This window comes from Schistocerca serialis, chromosome 1 (genome assembly GCF_023864345.2).
Source record: "Schistocerca serialis cubense isolate TAMUIC-IGC-003099 chromosome 1, iqSchSeri2.2, whole genome shotgun sequence".
NCBI classification, from domain to species: Eukaryota; Metazoa; Arthropoda; class Insecta; order Orthoptera; family Acrididae; genus Schistocerca; species Schistocerca serialis.
In genome coordinates this window covers 846,708,926-846,729,443 of record NC_064638.1, presented here as the reverse complement: position 1 = coordinate 846,729,443, position 20,518 = coordinate 846,708,926, and the positions used below count along the sequence as shown (strand labels likewise).

The 20,518-nt window shown below is 49.1% G+C and overlaps 1 protein-coding gene across 1 annotated transcript in view; it reads left to right on the top strand.

Annotated features, from left to right (window-relative positions):
- Positions 1–20,518, top strand: part of LOC126439847 (uncharacterized) — a 604,845-nt gene that overhangs the window by 487,092 nt on the left and 97,235 nt on the right. Inside the window, 31 exon segments of the mRNA XM_050090598.1 lie at positions 38–343; positions 780–1,085; positions 1,203–1,523; positions 1,631–1,960; positions 2,086–2,400; positions 2,503–2,835; positions 2,948–3,253; positions 3,690–3,995; positions 4,113–4,433; positions 4,541–4,870; positions 4,996–5,310; positions 5,413–5,745; positions 5,858–6,163; positions 6,600–6,905; positions 7,023–7,343; positions 7,451–7,780; positions 7,906–8,220; positions 8,323–8,655; positions 8,768–9,073; positions 9,510–9,815; positions 9,933–10,253; positions 10,361–10,690; positions 10,825–11,130; positions 11,233–11,565; positions 11,678–11,983; positions 12,420–12,725; positions 12,843–13,163; positions 13,271–13,584; positions 13,710–14,040; positions 14,143–14,475; positions 14,588–14,701. Of these exon segments, the coding sequence (XP_049946555.1) occupies positions 38–343; positions 780–1,085; positions 1,203–1,523; positions 1,631–1,960; positions 2,086–2,400; positions 2,503–2,835; positions 2,948–3,253; positions 3,690–3,995; positions 4,113–4,433; positions 4,541–4,870; positions 4,996–5,310; positions 5,413–5,745; positions 5,858–6,163; positions 6,600–6,905; positions 7,023–7,343; positions 7,451–7,780; positions 7,906–8,220; positions 8,323–8,655; positions 8,768–9,073; positions 9,510–9,815; positions 9,933–10,253; positions 10,361–10,690; positions 10,825–11,130; positions 11,233–11,565; positions 11,678–11,983; positions 12,420–12,725; positions 12,843–13,163; positions 13,271–13,584; positions 13,710–14,040; positions 14,143–14,475; positions 14,588–14,701 (9,660 nt within the window).

Below are 20,518 nucleotides of genomic sequence, written 5' to 3'. Positions count from 1 at the left end.
TACAGTGGTACTGACTGTGTTCTCGGTATTCCTACAGTTTCAGAACCTGTGGAATCAGACCCATGCAATCCATCGCCTTGTGGGCCTAACGCCGAATGCCGAGATGGCAGTTGTACTTGCCTTCCGGAATATCAAGGAGACCCATACACTGGTTGCCGGCCAGAGTGTGTGTTGAGTACTGACTGTGACAGGACGAAAGCTTGCATCAGGAACAAGTGCGCTGACCCCTGCCCAGGGACTTGTGGACAGGATGCTCGGTGCGATGTAGTTAATCACATCCCCATCTGCACCTGTCCGGAAGGCACCTCTGGAAACGCTTTCATCCAGTGCCGACCAGTACCACGTACGTAATCGCCCATCTTCCAATTTAGTGCCTTTGAAGTAGTACTTTCTGGGGTCACCATGGTCTTGACTCTTAACAAATGGTGATTCAGAAGTCCTATCCAACAGTCGAGCGCTTTTCTGTTTTTGTTTTGTGTTTCTAGTAGTGGAGAGGAACCACTTTCTGTTATCTGTTAACAATACCTTGTCGCTCACGTTTAGCATGTAATATGAGATGTGGAATAGGATAAGGGTGAGTCCTTCGTTCTTGACGACGTAAATTTGAGGACTAAGTCAAGTTTGCCAGTGACTCGTCCGAATAGTGTCTGGGTCTATTTCCATAAAATAGTTACTCGAGGAGAGAGAACATCCTCCTACGATTCAAGTTCTTCTGTGTACTGTGTATGTCTTCTAACTAATGCATCTGACTGACAAAGGGCTCTCTTGTTCCTATGCAGCTCCTGCAGTTACACTACCATGTCGGCCATCTCCATGTGGACCAAATAGCCAATGTCGGGAGATTAATGGCCAGGCAGTGTGCTCTTGTGTACCTGGATACTTGGGAAGTCCTCCGGCGTGCAGACCAGAGTGCGTCGTGAGCTCCGATTGCAGCCAGAACGAAGCATGTAGTAACCAGAAATGTAGGAATCCCTGCCCAGGAACGTGTGGAATTGGAGCGCGTTGTGAGGTGGTCAATCACAACCCAATTTGTAGCTGTCCACCTCGTTACACCGGCGATCCGTTCTCCAGATGTCTGCCCATACGTAAGCACCAGATTGACGAAAGTTTTGCTTTGTACTGATGTCATAGTTGGTACCTTGTAAATTTTATGTCGATGTGCCGCGTTAATGTTCTCACATATTCGTTTTGCCCTCATGTAGCTGAGAACCCTGTGGTCAGCGAGCCAGTGAACCCTTGCCAGCCTTCACCATGTGGTCCAAATGCTCAGTGCAAGGTAGCTGGAGACAGCCCATCATGTTCATGCCTGCCAGAATTCAAGGGCTCGCCTCCAAACTGCCGGCCCGAGTGCATCAGCAACAGCGAGTGTGCCAGCCATCTGGCCTGTATCGGGCAGAAGTGCAAAGACCCCTGTCCAGGAGCTTGTGGGTCGAATGCAGAGTGCCGAGTGGTCAGCCACACGCCTACATGTGTGTGTGCAGTTGGATACACTGGAGACCCATTCTCTCAGTGCTTTGTGCAGCGTAAGAATTGAGTCCTATTTAACTTCTTTTCCATTTGTGTGGTTGTAAATGCACGTTTGTGCAGAGAGTAAATGTAACCGACAGTAAATGTAACATGTGGATTTCAGCTGTGGCCGCGCCGCAGGAAAGACCGACGCCCTGCTCTCCGTCGCCATGTGGTTCGAATGCAGTGTGTAGGGAACAGAATGGCGCCGGATCTTGCACTTGTCTACCAGAGTATGTGGGCAACCCATACGAAGGCTGCCGGCCAGAATGTGTGGTAAACACTGACTGTGCTCCCAACAAGGCATGTATCCGTAACAAGTGCCAAGACCCGTGCCCTGGCACATGTGGCCCGAACGCAGACTGCCAGGTTGTCAATCACCTGCCATCGTGCACTTGCCGGCCAGGATACACTGGAGACCCGTTCCGATACTGCACGGTGCAGGCTAGCGAACGTAAGGAGCCAACTTCTATATTATTCTTTCCTCTGAAATCTTTTCTCTGTCTGGATTGAGTTATTTTGTAAGCAAGTCTTCTTTCGATTGTATTTATATGACTGACGAGCTCTTGTATTGCACAGCTGTGGTAGCTGAACCGGGAGATCCATGCAACCCATCGCCATGTGGTCCAAACAGCCAATGCCGCCAAGTGAATGGGCAGGCTGTGTGCTCGTGCCTACCGTCGTACATTGGCAGTCCACCAGGATGCAGACCGGAGTGTGTGGTTAGCTCTGAATGCCCGCAGAATCGAGCCTGTGTGAACCAGAAGTGTGTGGACCCTTGCCCTGGGCCGTGTGGCCTCAATACCCGCTGCCAGGTGATCAACCACAGCCCAATATGCAGCTGCAAACAAGGATATACCGGAGACGCCTTCGCCAGATGCCATCCAATTCCACGTAAGATTCTGGAGCATTAGGTTTTTCTGGTGTGTGTGTTGCAATATAGCCTTGGTGACAGCGCAGGAATGACCTAGAACGTTGTTTCCTTTCTCATTTTAGCTCCACCTCAGAGGCCGAGTGCCCCAGTGGTTGTGAATCCTTGCATCCCATCGCCGTGTGGGCCATATTCTGAGTGTCGCGATACAGGTGGCAGTCCTTCATGCTCGTGCCTGGCAAACTACATTGGCGCTCCACCAAACTGTCGGCCCGAGTGCTCCATCAACTCGGAGTGCCCCAGCAACAGGGCTTGTATCAGGGAGAAGTGTCGTGACCCATGTCCAGGGTCGTGTGGCATTGGCGCACAGTGCAGTGTGATCAATCACACCCCAGTTTGCACATGCCCTGAGGGATACACTGGAGACCCGTTTAGTAACTGCTTCCCGAAGCCACCAAGTAAGCTATCTGTAATTTATAGAGCCATTGTGCCATGTGATAAATATAGCGGCTTAGCAACAACAGATTGGAACTTACAGTGGTACTGACTGTGTTCTCGGTATTCCTACAGTTTCAGAACCTGTGGAATCAGACCCATGCAATCCATCGCCTTGTGGGCCTAACGCCGAATGCCGAGATGGCAGTTGTACTTGCCTTCCGGAATATCAAGGAGACCCATACACTGGTTGCCGGCCAGAGTGTGTGTTGAGTACTGACTGTGACAGGACGAAAGCTTGCATCAGGAACAAGTGCGCTGACCCCTGCCCAGGGACTTGTGGACAGGATGCTCGGTGCGATGTAGTTAATCACATCCCCATCTGCACCTGTCCGGAAGGCACCTCTGGAAACGCTTTCATCCAGTGCCGACCAGTACCACGTACGTAATCGCCCATCTTCCAATTTAGTGCCTTTGAAGTAGTACTTTCTGGGGTCACCATGGTCTTGACTCTTAACAAATGGTGATTCAGAAGTCCTATCCAACAGTCGAGCGCTTTTCTGTTTTTGTTTTGTGTTTCTAGTAGTGGAGAGGAACCACTTTCTGTTATCTGTTAACAATACCTTGTCGCTCACGTTTAGCATGTAATATGAGATGTGGAATAGGATAAGGGTGAGTCCTTCGTTCTTGACGACGTAAATTTGAGGACTAAGTCAAGTTTGCCAGTGACTCGTCCGAATAGTGTCTGGGTCTATTTCCATAAAATAGTTACTCGAGGAGAGAGAACATCCTCCTACGATTCAAGTTCTTCTGTGTACTGTGTATGTCTTCTAACTAATGCATCTGACTGACAAAGGGCTCTCTTGTTCCTATGCAGCTCCTGCAGTTACACTACCATGTCGGCCATCTCCATGTGGACCAAATAGCCAATGTCGGGAGATTAATGGCCAGGCAGTGTGCTCTTGTGTACCTGGATACTTGGGAAGTCCTCCGGCGTGCAGACCAGAGTGCGTCGTGAGCTCCGATTGCAGCCAGAACGAAGCATGTAGTAACCAGAAATGTAGGAATCCCTGCCCAGGAACGTGTGGAATTGGAGCGCGTTGTGAGGTGGTCAATCACAACCCAATTTGTAGCTGTCCACCTCGTTACACCGGCGATCCGTTCTCCAGATGTCTGCCCATACGTAAGCACCAGATTGACGAAAGTTTTGCTTTGTACTGATGTCATAGTTGGTACCTTGTAAATTTTATGTCGATGTGCCGCGTTAATGTTCTCACATATTCGTTTTGCCCTCATGTAGCTGAGAACCCTGTGGTCAGCGAGCCAGTGAACCCTTGCCAGCCTTCACCATGTGGTCCAAATGCTCAGTGCAAGGTAGCTGGAGACAGCCCATCATGTTCATGCCTGCCAGAATTCAAGGGCTCGCCTCCAAACTGCCGGCCCGAGTGCATCAGCAACAGCGAGTGTGCCAGCCATCTGGCCTGTATCGGGCAGAAGTGCAAAGACCCCTGTCCAGGAGCTTGTGGGTCGAATGCAGAGTGCCGAGTGGTCAGCCACACGCCTACATGTGTGTGTGCAGTTGGATACACTGGAGACCCATTCTCTCAGTGCTTTGTGCAGCGTAAGAATTGAGTCCTATTTAACTTCTTTTCCATTTGTGTGGTTGTAAATGCACGTTTGTGCAGAGAGTAAATGTAACCGACAGTAAATGTAACATGTGGATTTCAGCTGTGGCCGCGCCGCAGGAAAGACCGACGCCCTGCTCTCCGTCGCCATGTGGTTCGAATGCAGTGTGTAGGGAACAGAATGGCGCCGGATCTTGCACTTGTCTACCAGAGTATGTGGGCAACCCATACGAAGGCTGCCGGCCAGAATGTGTGGTAAACACTGACTGTGCTCCCAACAAGGCATGTATCCGTAACAAGTGCCAAGACCCGTGCCCTGGCACATGTGGCCCGAACGCAGACTGCCAGGTTGTCAATCACCTGCCATCGTGCACTTGCCGGCCAGGATACACTGGAGACCCGTTCCGATACTGCACGGTGCAGGCTAGCGAACGTAAGGAGCCAACTTCTATATTATTCTTTCCTCTGAAATCTTTTCTCTGTCTGGATTGAGTTATTTTGTAAGCAAGTCTTCTTTCGATTGTATTTATATGACTGACGAGCTCTTGTATTGCACAGCTGTGGTAGCTGAACCGGGAGATCCATGCAACCCATCGCCATGTGGTCCAAACAGCCAATGCCGCCAAGTGAATGGGCAGGCTGTGTGCTCGTGCCTACCGTCGTACATTGGCAGTCCACCAGGATGCAGACCGGAGTGTGTGGTTAGCTCTGAATGCCCGCAGAATCGAGCCTGTGTGAACCAGAAGTGTGTGGACCCTTGCCCTGGGCCGTGTGGCCTCAATACCCGCTGCCAGGTGATCAACCACAGCCCAATATGCAGCTGCAAACAAGGATATACCGGAGACGCCTTCGCCAGATGCCATCCAATTCCACGTAAGATTCTGGAGCATTAGGTTTTTCTGGTGTGTGTGTTGCAATATAGCCTTGGTGACAGCGCAGGAATGACCTAGAACGTTGTTTCCTTTCTCATTTTAGCTCCACCTCAGAGGCCGAGTGCCCCAGTGGTTGTGAATCCTTGCATCCCATCGCCGTGTGGGCCATATTCTGAGTGTCGCGATACAGGTGGCAGTCCTTCATGCTCGTGCCTGGCAAACTACATTGGCGCTCCACCAAACTGTCGGCCCGAGTGCTCCATCAACTCGGAGTGCCCCAGCAACAGGGCTTGTATCAGGGAGAAGTGTCGTGACCCATGTCCAGGGTCGTGTGGCATTGGCGCACAGTGCAGTGTGATCAATCACACCCCAGTTTGCACATGCCCTGAGGGATACACTGGAGACCCGTTTAGTAACTGCTTCCCGAAGCCACCAAGTAAGCTATCTGTAATTTATAGAGCCATTGTGCCATGTGATAAATATAGCGGCTTAGCAACAACAGATTGGAACTTACAGTGGTACTGACTGTGTTCTCGGTATTCCTACAGTTTCAGAACCTGTGGAATCAGACCCATGCAATCCATCGCCTTGTGGGCCTAACGCCGAATGCCGAGATGGCAGTTGTACTTGCCTTCCGGAATATCAAGGAGACCCATACACTGGTTGCCGGCCAGAGTGTGTGTTGAGTACTGACTGTGACAGGACGAAAGCTTGCATCAGGAACAAGTGCGCTGACCCCTGCCCAGGGACTTGTGGACAGGATGCTCGGTGCGATGTAGTTAATCACATCCCCATCTGCACCTGTCCGGAAGGCACCTCTGGAAACGCTTTCATCCAGTGCCGACCAGTACCACGTACGTAATCGCCCATCTTCCAATTTAGTGCCTTTGAAGTAGTACTTTCTGGGGTCACCATGGTCTTGACTCTTAACAAATGGTGATTCAGAAGTCCTATCCAACAGTCGAGCGCTTTTCTGTTTTTGTTTTGTGTTTCTAGTAGTGGAGAGAAACCACTTTCTGTTATCTGTTAACAATACCTTGTCGCTCACGTTTAGCATGTAATATGAGATGTGGAATAGGATAAGGGTGAGTCCTTCGTTCTTGACGACGTAAATTTGAGGACTAAGTCAAGTTTGCCAGTGACTCGTCCGAATAGTGTCTGGGTCTATTTCCATAAAATAGTTACTCGAGGAGAGAGAACATCCTCCTACGATTCAAGTTCTTCTGTGTACTGTGTATGTCTTCTAACTAATGCATCTGACTGACAGAGGGCTCTCTTGTTCCTATGCAGCTCCTGCAGTTACACTACCATGTCGGCCATCTCCATGTGGACCAAATAGCCAATGTCGGGAGATTAATGGCCAGGCAGTGTGCTCTTGTGTACCTGGATACTTGGGAAGTCCTCCGGCGTGCAGACCAGAGTGCGTCGTGAGCTCCGATTGCAGCCAGAACGAAGCATGTAGTAACCAGAAATGTAGGAATCCCTGCCCAGGAACGTGTGGAATTGGAGCGCGTTGTGAGGTGGTCAATCACAACCCAATTTGTAGCTGTCCACCTCGTTACACCGGCGATCCGTTCTCCAGATGTCTGCCCATACGTAAGCACCAGATTGACGAAAGTTTTGCTTTGTACTGATGTCATAGTTGGTACCTTGTAAATTTTATGTCGATGTGCCGCGTTAATGTTCTCACATATTCGTTTTGCCCTCATGTAGCTGAGAACCCTGTGGTCAGCGAGCCAGTGAACCCTTGCCAGCCTTCACCATGTGGTCCAAATGCTCAGTGCAAGGTAGCTGGAGACAGCCCATCATGTTCATGCCTGCCAGAATTCAAGGGCTCGCCTCCAAACTGCCGGCCCGAGTGCATCAGCAACAGCGAGTGTGCCAGCCATCTGGCCTGTATCGGGCAGAAGTGCAAAGACCCCTGTCCAGGAGCTTGTGGGTCGAATGCAGAGTGCCGAGTGGTCAGCCACACGCCTACATGTGTGTGTGCAGTTGGATACACTGGAGACCCATTCTCTCAGTGCTTTGTGCAGCGTAAGAATTGAGTCCTATTTAACTTCTTTTCCATTTGTGTGGTTGTAAATGCACGTTTGTGCAGAGAGTAAATGTAACCGACAGTAAATGTAACATGTGGATTTCAGCTGTGGCCGCGCCGCAGGAAAGACCGACGCCCTGCTCTCCGTCGCCATGTGGTTCGAATGCAGTGTGTAGGGAACAGAATGGCGCCGGATCTTGCACTTGTCTACCAGAGTATGTGGGCAACCCATACGAAGGCTGCCGGCCAGAATGTGTGGTAAACACTGACTGTGCTCCCAACAAGGCATGTATCCGTAACAAGTGCCAAGACCCGTGCCCTGGCACATGTGGCCCGAACGCAGACTGCCAGGTTGTCAATCACCTGCCATCGTGCACTTGCCGGCCAGGATACACTGGAGACCCGTTCCGATACTGCACGGTGCAGGCTAGCGAACGTAAGGAGCCAACTTCTATATTATTCTTTCCTCTGAAATCTTTTCTCTGTCTGGATTGAGTTATTTTGTAAGCAAGTCTTCTTTCGATTGTATTTATATGACTGACGAGCTCTTGTATTGCACAGCTGTGGTAGCTGAACCGGGAGATCCATGCAACCCATCGCCATGTGGTCCAAACAGCCAATGCCGCCAAGTGAATGGGCAGGCTGTGTGCTCGTGCCTACCGTCGTACATTGGCAGTCCACCAGGATGCAGACCGGAGTGTGTGGTTAGCTCTGAATGCCCGCAGAATCGAGCCTGTGTGAACCAGAAGTGTGTGGACCCTTGCCCTGGGCCGTGTGGCCTCAATACCCGCTGCCAGGTGATCAACCACAGCCCAATATGCAGCTGCAAACAAGGATATACCGGAGACCCCTTCGCCAGATGCCATCCAATTCCACGTAAGATTCTGGAGCATTAGGTTTTTCTGGTGTGTGTGTTGCAATATAGCCTTGGTGACAGCGCAGGAATGACCTAGAACGTTGTTTCCTTTCTCATTTTAGCTCCACCTCAGAGGCCGAGTGCCCCAGTGGTTGTGAATCCTTGCATCCCATCGCCGTGTGGGCCATATTCTGAGTGTCGCGATACAGGTGGCAGTCCTTCATGCTCGTGCCTGGCAAACTACATTGGCGCTCCACCAAACTGTCGGCCCGAGTGCTCCATCAACTCGGAGTGCCCCAGCAACAGGGCTTGTATCAGGGAGAAGTGTCGTGACCCATGTCCAGGGTCGTGTGGCATTGGCGCACAGTGCAGTGTGATCAATCACACCCCAGTTTGCACATGCCCTGAGGGATACACTGGAGACCCGTTTAGTAACTGCTTCCCGAAGCCACCAAGTAAGCTATCTGTAATTTATAGAGCCATTGTGCCATGTGATAAATATAGCGGCTTAGCAACAACAGATTGGAACTTACGGTGGTACTGACTGTGTTCTCGGTATTCCTACAGTTTCAGAACCTGTGGAATCAGACCCATGCAATCCATCGCCTTGTGGGCCTAACGCCGAATGCCGAGATGGCAGTTGTACTTGCCTTCCGGAATATCAAGGAGACCCATACACTGGTTGCCGGCCAGAGTGTGTGTTGAGTACTGACTGTGACAGGACGAAAGCTTGCATCAGGAACAAGTGCGCTGACCCCTGCCCAGGGACTTGTGGACAGGATGCTCGGTGCGATGTAGTTAATCACATCCCCATCTGCACCTGTCCGGAAGGCACCTCTGGAAACGCTTTCATCCAGTGCCGACCAGTACCACGTACGTAATCGCCCATCTTCCAATTTAGTGCCTTTGAAGTAGTACTTTCTGGGGTCACCATGGTCTTGACTCTTAACAAATGGTGATTCAGAAGTCCTATCCAACAGTCGAGCGCTTTTCTGTTTTTGTTTTGTGTTTCTAGTAGTGGAGAGGAACCACTTTCTGTTATCTGTTAACAATACCTTGTCGCTCACGTTTAGCATGTAATATGAGATGTGGAATAGGATAAGGGTGAGTCCTTCGTTCTTGACGACGTAAATTTGAGGACTAAGTCAAGTTTGCCAGTGACTCGTCCGAATAGTGTCTGGGTCTATTTCCATAAAATAGTTACTCGAGGAGAGAGAACATCCTCCTACGATTCAAGTTCTTCTGTGTACTGTGTATGTCTTCTAACTAATGCATCTGACTGACAAAGGGCTCTCTTGTTCCTATGCAGCTCCTGCAGTTACACTACCATGTCGGCCATCTCCATGTGGACCAAATAGCCAATGTCGGGAGATTAATGGCCAGGCAGTGTGCTCTTGTGTACCTGGATACTTGGGAAGTCCTCCGGCGTGCAGACCAGAGTGCGTCGTGAGCTCCGATTGCAGCCAGAACGAAGCATGTAGTAACCAGAAATGTAGGAATCCCTGCCCAGGAACGTGTGGAATTGGAGCGCGTTGTGAGGTGGTCAATCACAACCCAATTTGTAGCTGTCCACCTCGTTACACCGGCGATCCGTTCTCCAGATGTCTGCCCATACGTAAGCACCAGATTGACGAAAGTTTTGCTTTGTACTGATGTCATAGTTGGTACCTTGTAAATTTTATGTCGATGTGCCGCGTTAATGTTCTCACATATTCGTTTTGCCCTCATGTAGCTGAGAACCCTGTGGTCAGCGAGCCAGTGAACCCTTGCCAGCCTTCACCATGTGGTCCAAATGCTCAGTGCAAGGTAGCTGGAGACAGCCCATCATGTTCATGCCTGCCAGAATTCAAGGGCTCGCCTCCAAACTGCCGGCCCGAGTGCATCAGCAACAGCGAGTGTGCCAGCCATCTGGCCTGTATCGGGCAGAAGTGCAAAGACCCCTGTCCAGGAGCTTGTGGGTCGAATGCAGAGTGCCGAGTGGTCAGCCACACGCCTACATGTGTGTGTGCAGTTGGATACACTGGAGACCCATTCTCTCAGTGCTTTGTGCAGCGTAAGAATTGAGTCCTATTTAACTTCTTTTCCATTTGTGTGGTTGTAAATGCACGTTTGTGCAGAGAGTAAATGTAACCGACAGTAAATGTAACATGTGGATTTCAGCTGTGGCCGCGCCGCAGGAAAGACCGACGCCCTGCTCTCCGTCGCCATGTGGTTCGAATGCAGTGTGTAGGGAACAGAATGGCGCCGGATCTTGCACTTGTCTACCAGAGTATGTGGGCAACCCATACGAAGGCTGCCGGCCAGAATGTGTGGTAAACACTGACTGTGCTCCCAACAAGGCATGTATCCGTAACAAGTGCCAAGACCCGTGCCCTGGCACATGTGGCCCGAACGCAGACTGCCAGGTTGTCAATCACCTGCCATCGTGCACTTGCCGGCCAGGATACACTGGAGACCCGTTCCGATACTGCACGGTGCAGGCTAGCGAACGTAAGGAGCCAACTTCTATATTATTCTTTCCTCTGAAATCTTTTCTCTGTCTGGATTGAGTTATTTTGTAAGCAAGTCTTCTTTCGATTGTATTTATATGACTGACGAGCTCTTGTATTGCACAGCTGTGGTAGCTGAACCGGGAGATCCATGCAACCCATCGCCATGTGGTCCAAACAGCCAATGCCGCCAAGTGAATGGGCAGGCTGTGTGCTCGTGCCTACCGTCGTACATTGGCAGTCCACCAGGATGCAGACCGGAGTGTGTGGTTAGCTCTGAATGCCCGCAGAATCGAGCCTGTGTGAACCAGAAGTGTGTGGACCCTTGCCCTGGGCCGTGTGGCCTCAATACCCGCTGCCAGGTGATCAACCACAGCCCAATATGCAGCTGCAAACAAGGATATACCGGAGACCCCTTCGCCAGATGCCATCCAATTCCACGTAAGATTCTGGAGCATTAGGTTTTTCTGGTGTGTGTGTTGCAATATAGCCTTGGTGACAGCGCAGGAATGACCTAGAACGTTGTTTCCTTTCTCATTTTAGCTCCACCTCAGAGGCCGAGTGCCCCAGTGGTTGTGAATCCTTGCATCCCATCGCCGTGTGGGCCATATTCTGAGTGTCGCGATACAGGTGGCAGTCCTTCATGCTCGTGCCTGGCAAACTACATTGGCGCTCCACCAAACTGTCGGCCCGAGTGCTCCATCAACTCGGAGTGCCCCAGCAACAGGGCTTGTATCAGGGAGAAGTGTCGTGACCCATGTCCAGGGTCGTGTGGCATTGGCGCACAGTGCAGTGTGATCAATCACACCCCAGTTTGCACATGCCCTGAGGGATACACTGGAGACCCGTTTAGTAACTGCTTCCCGAAGCCACCAAGTAAGCTATCTGTAATTTATAGAGCCATTGTGCCATGTGATAAATATAGCGGCTTAGCAACAACAGATTGGAACTTACAGTGGTACTGACTGTGTTCTCGGTATTCCTACAGTTTCAGAACCTGTGGAATCAGACCCATGCAATCCATCGCCTTGTGGGCCTAACGCCGAATGCCGAGATGGCAGTTGTACTTGCCTTCCGGAATATCAAGGAGACCCATACACTGGTTGCCGGCCAGAGTGTGTGTTGAGTACTGACTGTGACAGGACGAAAGCTTGCATCAGGAACAAGTGCGCTGACCCCTGCCCAGGGACTTGTGGACAGGATGCTCGGTGCGATGTAGTTAATCACATCCCCATCTGCACCTGTCCGGAAGGCACCTCTGGAAACGCTTTCATCCAGTGCCGACCAGTACCACGTACGTAATCGCCCATCTTCCAATTTAGTGCCTTTGAAGTAGTACTTTCTGGGGTCACCATGGTCTTGACTCTTAACAAATGGTGATTCAGAAGTCCTATCCAACAGTCGAGCGCTTTTCTGTTTTTGTTTTGTGTTTCTAGTAGTGGAGAGGAACCACTTTCTGTTATCTGTTAACAATACCTTGTCGCTCACGTTTAGCATGTAATATGAGATGTGGAATAGGATAAGGGTGAGTCCTTCGTTCTTGACGACGTAAATTTGAGGACTAAGTCAAGTTTGCCAGTGACTCGTCCGAATAGTGTCTGGGTCTATTTCCATAAAATAGTTACTCGAGGAGAGAGAACATCCTCCTACGATTCAAGTTCTTCTGTGTACTGTGTATGTCTTCTAACTAATGCATCTGACTGACAGAGGGCTCTCTTGTTCCTATGCAGCTCCTGCAGTTACACTACCATGTCGGCCATCTCCATGTGGACCAAATAGCCAATGTCGGGAGATTAATGGCCAGGCAGTGTGCTCTTGTGTACCTGGATACTTGGGAAGTCCTCCGGCGTGCAGACCAGAGTGCGTCGTGAGCTCCGATTGCAGCCAGAACGAAGCATGTAGTAACCAGAAATGTAGGAATCCCTGCCCAGGAACGTGTGGAATTGGAGCGCGTTGTGAGGTGGTCAATCACAACCCAATTTGTAGCTGTCCACCTCGTTACACCGGCGATCCGTTCTCCAGATGTCTGCCCATACGTAAGCACCAGATTGACGAAAGTTTTGCTTTGTACTGATGTCATAGTTGGTACCTTGTAAATTTTATGTCGATGTGCCGCGTTAATGTTCTCACATATTCGTTTTGCCATCATGTAGCTGAGAACCCTGTGGTCAGCGAGCCAGTGAACCCTTGCCAGCCTTCACCATGTGGTCCAAATGCTAAGTGCAAGGTAGCTGGAGACAGCCCATCATGTTCATGCCTGCCAGAATTCAAGGGCTCGCCTCCAAACTGCCGGCCCGAGTGCATCAGCAACAGCGAGTGTGCCAGCCATCTGGCCTGTATCGGGCAGAAGTGCAAAGACCCCTGTCCAGGAGCTTGTGGGTCGAATGCAGAGTGCCGAGTGGTCAGCCACACGCCTACATGTGTGTGTGCAGTTGGATACACTGGAGACCCATTCTCTCAGTGCTTTGTGCAGCGTAAGAATTGAGTCCTATTTAACTTCTTTTCCATTTGTGTGGTTGTAAATGCACGTTTGTGCAGAGAGTAAATGTAACCGACAGTAAATGTAACATGTGGATTTCAGCTGTGGCCGCGCCGCAGGAAAGACCGACGCCCTGCTCTCCGTCGCCATGTGGTTCGAATGCAGTGTGTAGGGAACAGAATGGCGCCGGATCTTGCACTTGTCTACCAGAGTATGTGGGCAACCCATACGAAGGCTGCCGGCCAGAATGTGTGGTAAACACTGACTGTGCTCCCAACAAGGCATGTATCCGTAACAAGTGCCAAGACCCGTGCCCTGGCACATGTGGCCCGAACGCAGACTGCCAGGTTGTCAATCACCTGCCATCGTGCACTTGCCGGCCAGGATACACTGGAGACCCGTTCCGATACTGCACGGTGCAGGCTAGCGAACGTAAGGAGCCAACTTCTATATTATTCTTTCCTCTGAAATCTTTTCTCTGTCTGGATTGAGTTATTTTGTAAGCAAGTCTTCTTTCGATTGTATTTATATGACTGACGAGCTCTTGTATTGCACAGCTGTGGTAGCTGAACCGGGAGATCCATGCAACCCATCGCCATGTGGTCCAAACAGCCAATGCCGCCAAGTGAATGGGCAGGCTGTGTGCTCGTGCCTACCGTCGTACATTGGCAATCCACCAGGATGCAGACCGGAGTGTGTGGTTAGCTCTGAATGCCCGCAGAATCGAGCCTGTGTGAACCAGAAGTGTGTGGACCCTTGCCCTGGGCCGTGTGGCCTCAATACCCGCTGCCAGGTGATCAACCACAGCCCAATATGCAGCTGCAAACAAGGATATACCGGAGACGCCTTCGCCAGATGCCATCCAATTCCACGTAAGATTCTGGAGCATTAGTTTTTTCTGGTGTGTGTGTTGCAATATAGCCTTGGTGACAGCGCAGGAATGACCTAGAACGTTGTTTCCTTTCTCATTTTAGCTCCACCTCAGAGGCCGAGTGCCCCAGTGGTTGTGAATCCTTGCATCCCATCGCCGTGTGGGCCATATTCTGAGTGTCGCGATACAGGTGGCAGTCCTTCATGCTCGTGCCTGGCAAACTACATTGGCGCTCCACCAAACTGTCGGCCCGAGTGCTCCATCAACTCGGAGTGCCCCAGCAACAGGGCTTGTATCAGGGAGAAGTGTCGTGACCCATGTCCAGGGTCGTGTGGCATTGGCGCACAGTGCAGTGTGATCAATCACACCCCAGTTTGCACATGCCCTGAGGGATACACTGGAGACCCGTTTAGTAACTGCTTCCCGAAGCCACCAAGTAAGCTATCTGTAATTTATAGAGTCATTGTGCCATGTGATAAATATAGCGGCTTAGCAACAACAGATTGGAACTTACGGTGGTACTGACTGTGTTCTCGGTATTCCTACAGTTTCAGAACCTGTGGAATCAGACCCATGCAATCCATCGCCTTGTGGGCCTAACGCCGAATGCCGAGATGGCAGTTGTACTTGCCTTCCGGAATATCAAGGAGACCCATACACTGGTTGCCGGCCAGAGTGTGTGTTGAGTACTGACTGTGACAGGACGAAAGCTTGCATCAGGAACAAGTGCGCTGACCCCTGCCCAGGGACTTGTGGACAGGATGCTCGGTGCGATGTAGTTAATCACATCCCCATCTGCACCTGTCCGGAAGGCACCTCTGGAAACGCTTTCATCCAGTGCCGACCTGTACCACGTACGTAATCGCCCATCTTCCAATTTACTGCCTTTGAAGTAGTACTTTCTGGGGTCACCATGGTCTTGACTCTTAACAAATGGTGATTCAGAAGTCCTATCCAACAGTCGAGCGCTTTTCTGTTTTTGTTTTGTGTTTCTAGTAGTGGAGAGGAACCACTTTCTGTTATCTGTTAACAATACCTTGTCGCTCACGTTTAGCATGTAATATGAGATGTGGAATAGGATAAGGGTGAGTCCTTCGTTCTTGACGACGTAAATTTGAGGACTAAGTCTAGTTTGCCAGTGACTCGTCCGAATAGTGTCTGGGTCTATTTCCATAAAATAGTTACTCGAGGAGAGAGAACATCCTCCTACGATTCAAGTTCTTCTGTGTACTGTGTATGTCTTCTAACTAATGCATCTGACTGACAGAGGGCTCTCTTGTTCCTATGCAGCTCCTGCAGTTACACTACCATGTCGGCCATCTCCATGTGGACCAAACAGCCAATGTCGGGAGATTAATGGCCAGGCAGTGTGCTCTTGTGTACCTGGATACTTGGGAAGTCCTCCGGCGTGCAGACCAGAGTGCGTCGTGAGCTCCGATTGCAGCCAGAACGAAGCATGTAGTAACCAGAAATGTAGGAATCCCTGCCCAGGAACGTGTGGAATTGGAGCGCGTTGTGAGGTGGTCAATCACAACCCAATTTGTAGCTGTCCACCTCGTTACACCGGCGATCCGTTCTCCAGATGTCTGCCCATACGTAAGCACCAGATTGACGAAAGTTTTGCTTTGTACTGATGTCATAGTTGGTACCTTGTAAATTTTATGCCGATGTGTCGCGTTAATGTTCTCACATATTCGTTTTGCCCTCATGTAGCTGAGAACCCTGTGGTCAGCGAGCCAGTGAACCCTTGCCAGCCTTCACCATGTGGTCCAAATGCTCAGTGCAAGGTAGCTGGAGACAGCCCATCATGTTCATGCCTGCCAGAATTCAAGGGCTCGCCTCCAAACTGCCGGCCCGAGTGCATCAGCAACAGCGAGTGTGCCAGCCATCTGGCCTGTATCGGGCAGAAGTGCAAAGACCCCTGTCCAGGAGCTTGTGGGTCGAATGCAGAGTGCCGAGTGGTCAGCCACACGCCTACATGTGTGTGTGCAGTTGGATTCACTGGGGACCCATTCTCTAAGTGTCTTGTTTTTTCACGTAAGCTTGTGTGACCACTTCATTACATTTACTGATTTTAGTTTAGCTGGTGATTTTTTAATTCTATATGTTATCCTTTTACTGTTAAGTGGAAGCATTGGTATCGTATTGGTTTTTGTACCGTACGTTATCTTTTTTGCCTTATTACATGTTGCTCTATATGTGATGTATTAATTATTGTTAGTATTTGAATTAGAATCTCTGAGTTTAATTATGGTAAGTCAGTGGGAATTATACTTGTTAATTTCTTTGCTGTTACTTTCAATGACGTTTGGTGCCATTAGTTTTGTCCGTTCGTAGATTCTATAGCAGTACATTCGTCGTCCGCCTTCTTACTTGGGTGGTAAAATGCTTGCGTCCCATGCACTGGGCACGTGTTCGATTCCCGGGCGGGTCAGAGATTTTCTTCGCTTGTGGTCTGGGTGTTGTGTTGACCTTGTCATCATTTCTTCCTCATCATCCACCGCGAGTTGTCCAGTGTGGCGCCGAATGAAATAAGTCTTGCACTCGGCGGAACCCGTCTCGGACTTACTGGTCAACAAATGCCTTAAGATCGTTTTATTTAATTTAATTTTTTTCAGTCCAATCAACGAAGGCAAAATATGGGAAAAATTCGTGTATTTGCAAATTGTTCTACAGTGGTAGGGGGAGGGGTACTGAAAAACACACTGAAAATTCTGACCGGTATGGATTTAAGCGTGGGGCTGGGGTTGCGTTTAAAGATAATTTTTTGTGTTTTTCTTGAATACATTGAAAATTGCTGCTTCCACCGAAGATATTTCCCAGTATAAAATTAAACTGCATCATATTTCCTGCAAAAAAGTCCCTTTCATTTTTCCTCCAGGACTAATATTTTCCACTTCGCAAGGGTTGGAGACATTGCAGATTATTAAAATTATCTTTTCATTGATATATAATTAATGTTTATTGTGGAATGGAACTGCTTAAGCGGAAGTATTAAATGTGTGTATCAGAAAAAATGGTTCAAATGGCTCTGAGCACTATGGGACTTAACTTCTAAGGTCATCAGTCCCCTAGAACTTAGAACTATTTAAACCTAATTAACCTAAGGACATCACACACATCCATGCCCGTGGCAGGATTCGAACCTGCGGCCGTAGCGGTCGTGCGGTTCCAGCCTGTAGCGCCTAGAACCGCTCGGTCACCCCGGCCGGCTGTGTATCAGATTTGCGTACGGTACAACCGTGTTAATAAACTGTATTTTGAGGGTTTGACAGGTTGGAAAGGGACTGGAGTTGAAAGAATGGCGAGGGAAGGTTGATCGTCTGTACTCCAGTTATAGCATTCTTTCGGGAAAGGCGACTTCCCTCACCACCAACACTTCTTGTCCAGTTCTCTTTTACGGGTAGACAAATTAACTACTGGATCAGTGTTTATGTATAGAGTTATTTTCTATTTATTATGTGAGTACCTGTTTGCTGCTGTTATGTGAAAGAGTTCAACTGCTGAAACTGTTAATCGTCTATCACGCTGATGATCGTGCCCCACATGTAACTTGCCCATAATTCGCATTCGACAATGTAGATTTTCACAGCTTGAGGGGTACTAAATGCATCACCCCAGCTCAACTCTCATAACAGCTGAAGAGGTTCAGAAGCTTAAATTGGATCCCTTGCAACACAAGTACGTCACCTAGGTGTTATGGAACTTCGGACGTTTCAGCACTACAGCAGATCACTGTCCTAAACTTGAGCATGATCAGTCTAATTTCATCGGACATATTCAAATCCTCCTTGCAAGATAGACTCTGCAAGTGCTTAAGTTGTTTCACTCAGTGCAACCTAATTAACTAGTGTCAGAAACTCCTGAATGGAAGAGATTTAAGCAATCAACCACTAACATAATTTATGGCGAGAGAAGTGCAGTAACCTTCTCATCTTTCAATAATTCACCACAACTCTGCTACACGCTGTCAATGATAGTAGTATTGTTTCACCTTTACTAGCCCAATCCCTTTCCCGTCAACACTACATAAGTCGCTGGCAATATCACATTTACAAACTAAACACTTTTTAGTCATTGTTTATAGGAACGTGTTTTATGTAAAATTTCATTTAATAACTGCAATTAAGTACTCACTTAACAAACAGAAAATAGCTCCACTATACAAACACGAGGTCAGTGAAGTTATTTTGTCTACTAATATAACAAACTGGACACGAAATGCTGAGGAAGTATAGCGAGTCTGTAAACTGAAAAGCAAGCATCACTCGTGGTGGACGTCGTCTTTCCCGGACTAATGCTACAACTTCCATATTTGATTGCAAGGAATCAATTTTCTCTTTAGCAATGTAGAACAGTGTTTAGAGGTTTACGCAGAATCTGTCCATATGTTTTTCTTTGGGTAGAGTTTTTAGTAGGCCTAACTCATAACGCGCTTCGTGGAGGACAGACGTCCTGTGGGCATGTCCGTAAACTACATCGCTAGTGATTCACAAGGCGCGCTTTGGAAAAGCCGGTGTAACTTTGTGGAACATCCTATAGTTACTTCTTGTGACGTCGTAGAACTCACCTGCTCGGCGCTCGCTCTCCAGTTAGCAGACCTACGGAGGAGGAAAGTGCATGACCACACTAACAGCCGACCTACCTTCCCTCACGCGTCTCTCCTCCTCCACCCCTTCCTCGCCCCACAAGACCGTCACATCCTCAGAACACAATATACCTCTTAGTACGATTCTACTGCACTTAGATGTAGTAAAAACATTTAATACTTGTTCTTAAACCATTTTATTTAACATTGAATATTATTTTTATACCATTAAAACTCTATCCCAGAAAACGGTACCAACTGCAGCGTAAGAGCAACAAAAATTTGATTTTCAGTATTTCGCATAGTTACTGACCGAATTTAAAAATTGAGAATGCTGTCGTAATCTACTCATTAAGGGGTTAATCCTATGATAAAAGTTTAGCACAATAAGTCATTCATCCGGTATTTGAGAAAAAGAGCATCTAATTTCAAACCTTTATGAAACTTTTTCTCGTTGGCACCCCCACACGAAATGATAAAAGGAAGAAATTTTATTGCTTACTACATTTTCGCTGTTCATGCAGTCAAACTTCAGCACCAAACACGATGTTTTACTCTATTACTTCCTTACAACTAGCCGGCCGGGGTAGCCGAGCGGTTCCAAGCGCTTCAGTCTGGAACCGCGCGACCGCTACGGTCGCAGCTTCGAATCCTGCCTCGGGCATGGATGTGTGTGATGTCCTTAGGTTAGTTAGGTTTAAGTAGCTCTATGTTCTAGGGGACTGATGACCTCAGATGTTAAGTCCCACAGTGTTCAGAGCCATTTGAACCTCACAACTAATTCTATTCGTAACGTAATTTGCAGACATTATCTACATTTCCACTGTTGTAATCAAGAAACTGGGCTATGATAAATAAACAAAAAACACATAGAAAGGTTTCAACAAACCCTGTCCTGTCACACTAATGTGGCCAACTGTCAAAAGGATGAACAACAATCTTTTGCAGCGCGGACCGCTGTGAGACACGCAGGAAGAAAGTGAGTGAAGTTCCGGAAGTTACCGACAAGGATGTGGAGCCACGCTGACGCCTGTGCCGTGGCCAGCTGCGTCAGGTTTCTCGGTTGAGCATCCATGGCGCGAACAAGCCGATCGAGGTGGTCCCACGGATTCTCGATAGCATTTTAATCCGGGGGTTTTCGCGGCTAGAGGAGCACGGTTAACTAATCCCGGCACTATTAGAACCACACACGTACACTGCAAGCTGTGTGATACGATGCATTGCCCTGCTGGTAGATGCCATTGTACTGAGGAAGAACAAACTACGTGTAGGGGTGGACATGGTCCCCAAAGATAGATTCATGCCGTGTGCTTTCCAGAGTGACAATATCGCCCAGGGAATGCCATAAAAACATTACCCAGATCATTCTCTTGTCTCCTCCGCTCTGAACCCTTCCGACGATTGGTGCAGGGTGTTTGCTTTCGGACATTTCATGCCGTACACGCCAACGGCCATCCGTCCGTTGGAGCATAAAACATTATTCATGTGAAAAGGCCACTCAGTGCGTCCAGTTGGGAGACTGGCGTGCCAATTCCAGCCTTCGTCGCCGATGAGCAGCAGTCAGCATGAGTACATGAACCAGGCACCTGCTGCGTAGGCCCATACTTTTGCCGAACAGTCGTTGAGGAGACATTGTTCGTAGCCCCTTGGTTCATCTGGCCGGTCAGTCACTCAACAGTTGCACGTCTATTCGCCCATACACATCCCCGCAGCCGTCGTTCACTCCTGTCATATATGAACCGTGATGCACCACAATTGCCTCGGCGCCGGTTTTGGATAGCACCGTTTTGCCATGCACGGAATACCTTAACCAGGTGGCACGCAAACGGTTTACAAACTTAGCTGTTTCGCAGACGCTTCCACCCTTGGCCCGTTTGGAAGTCAGATAAAT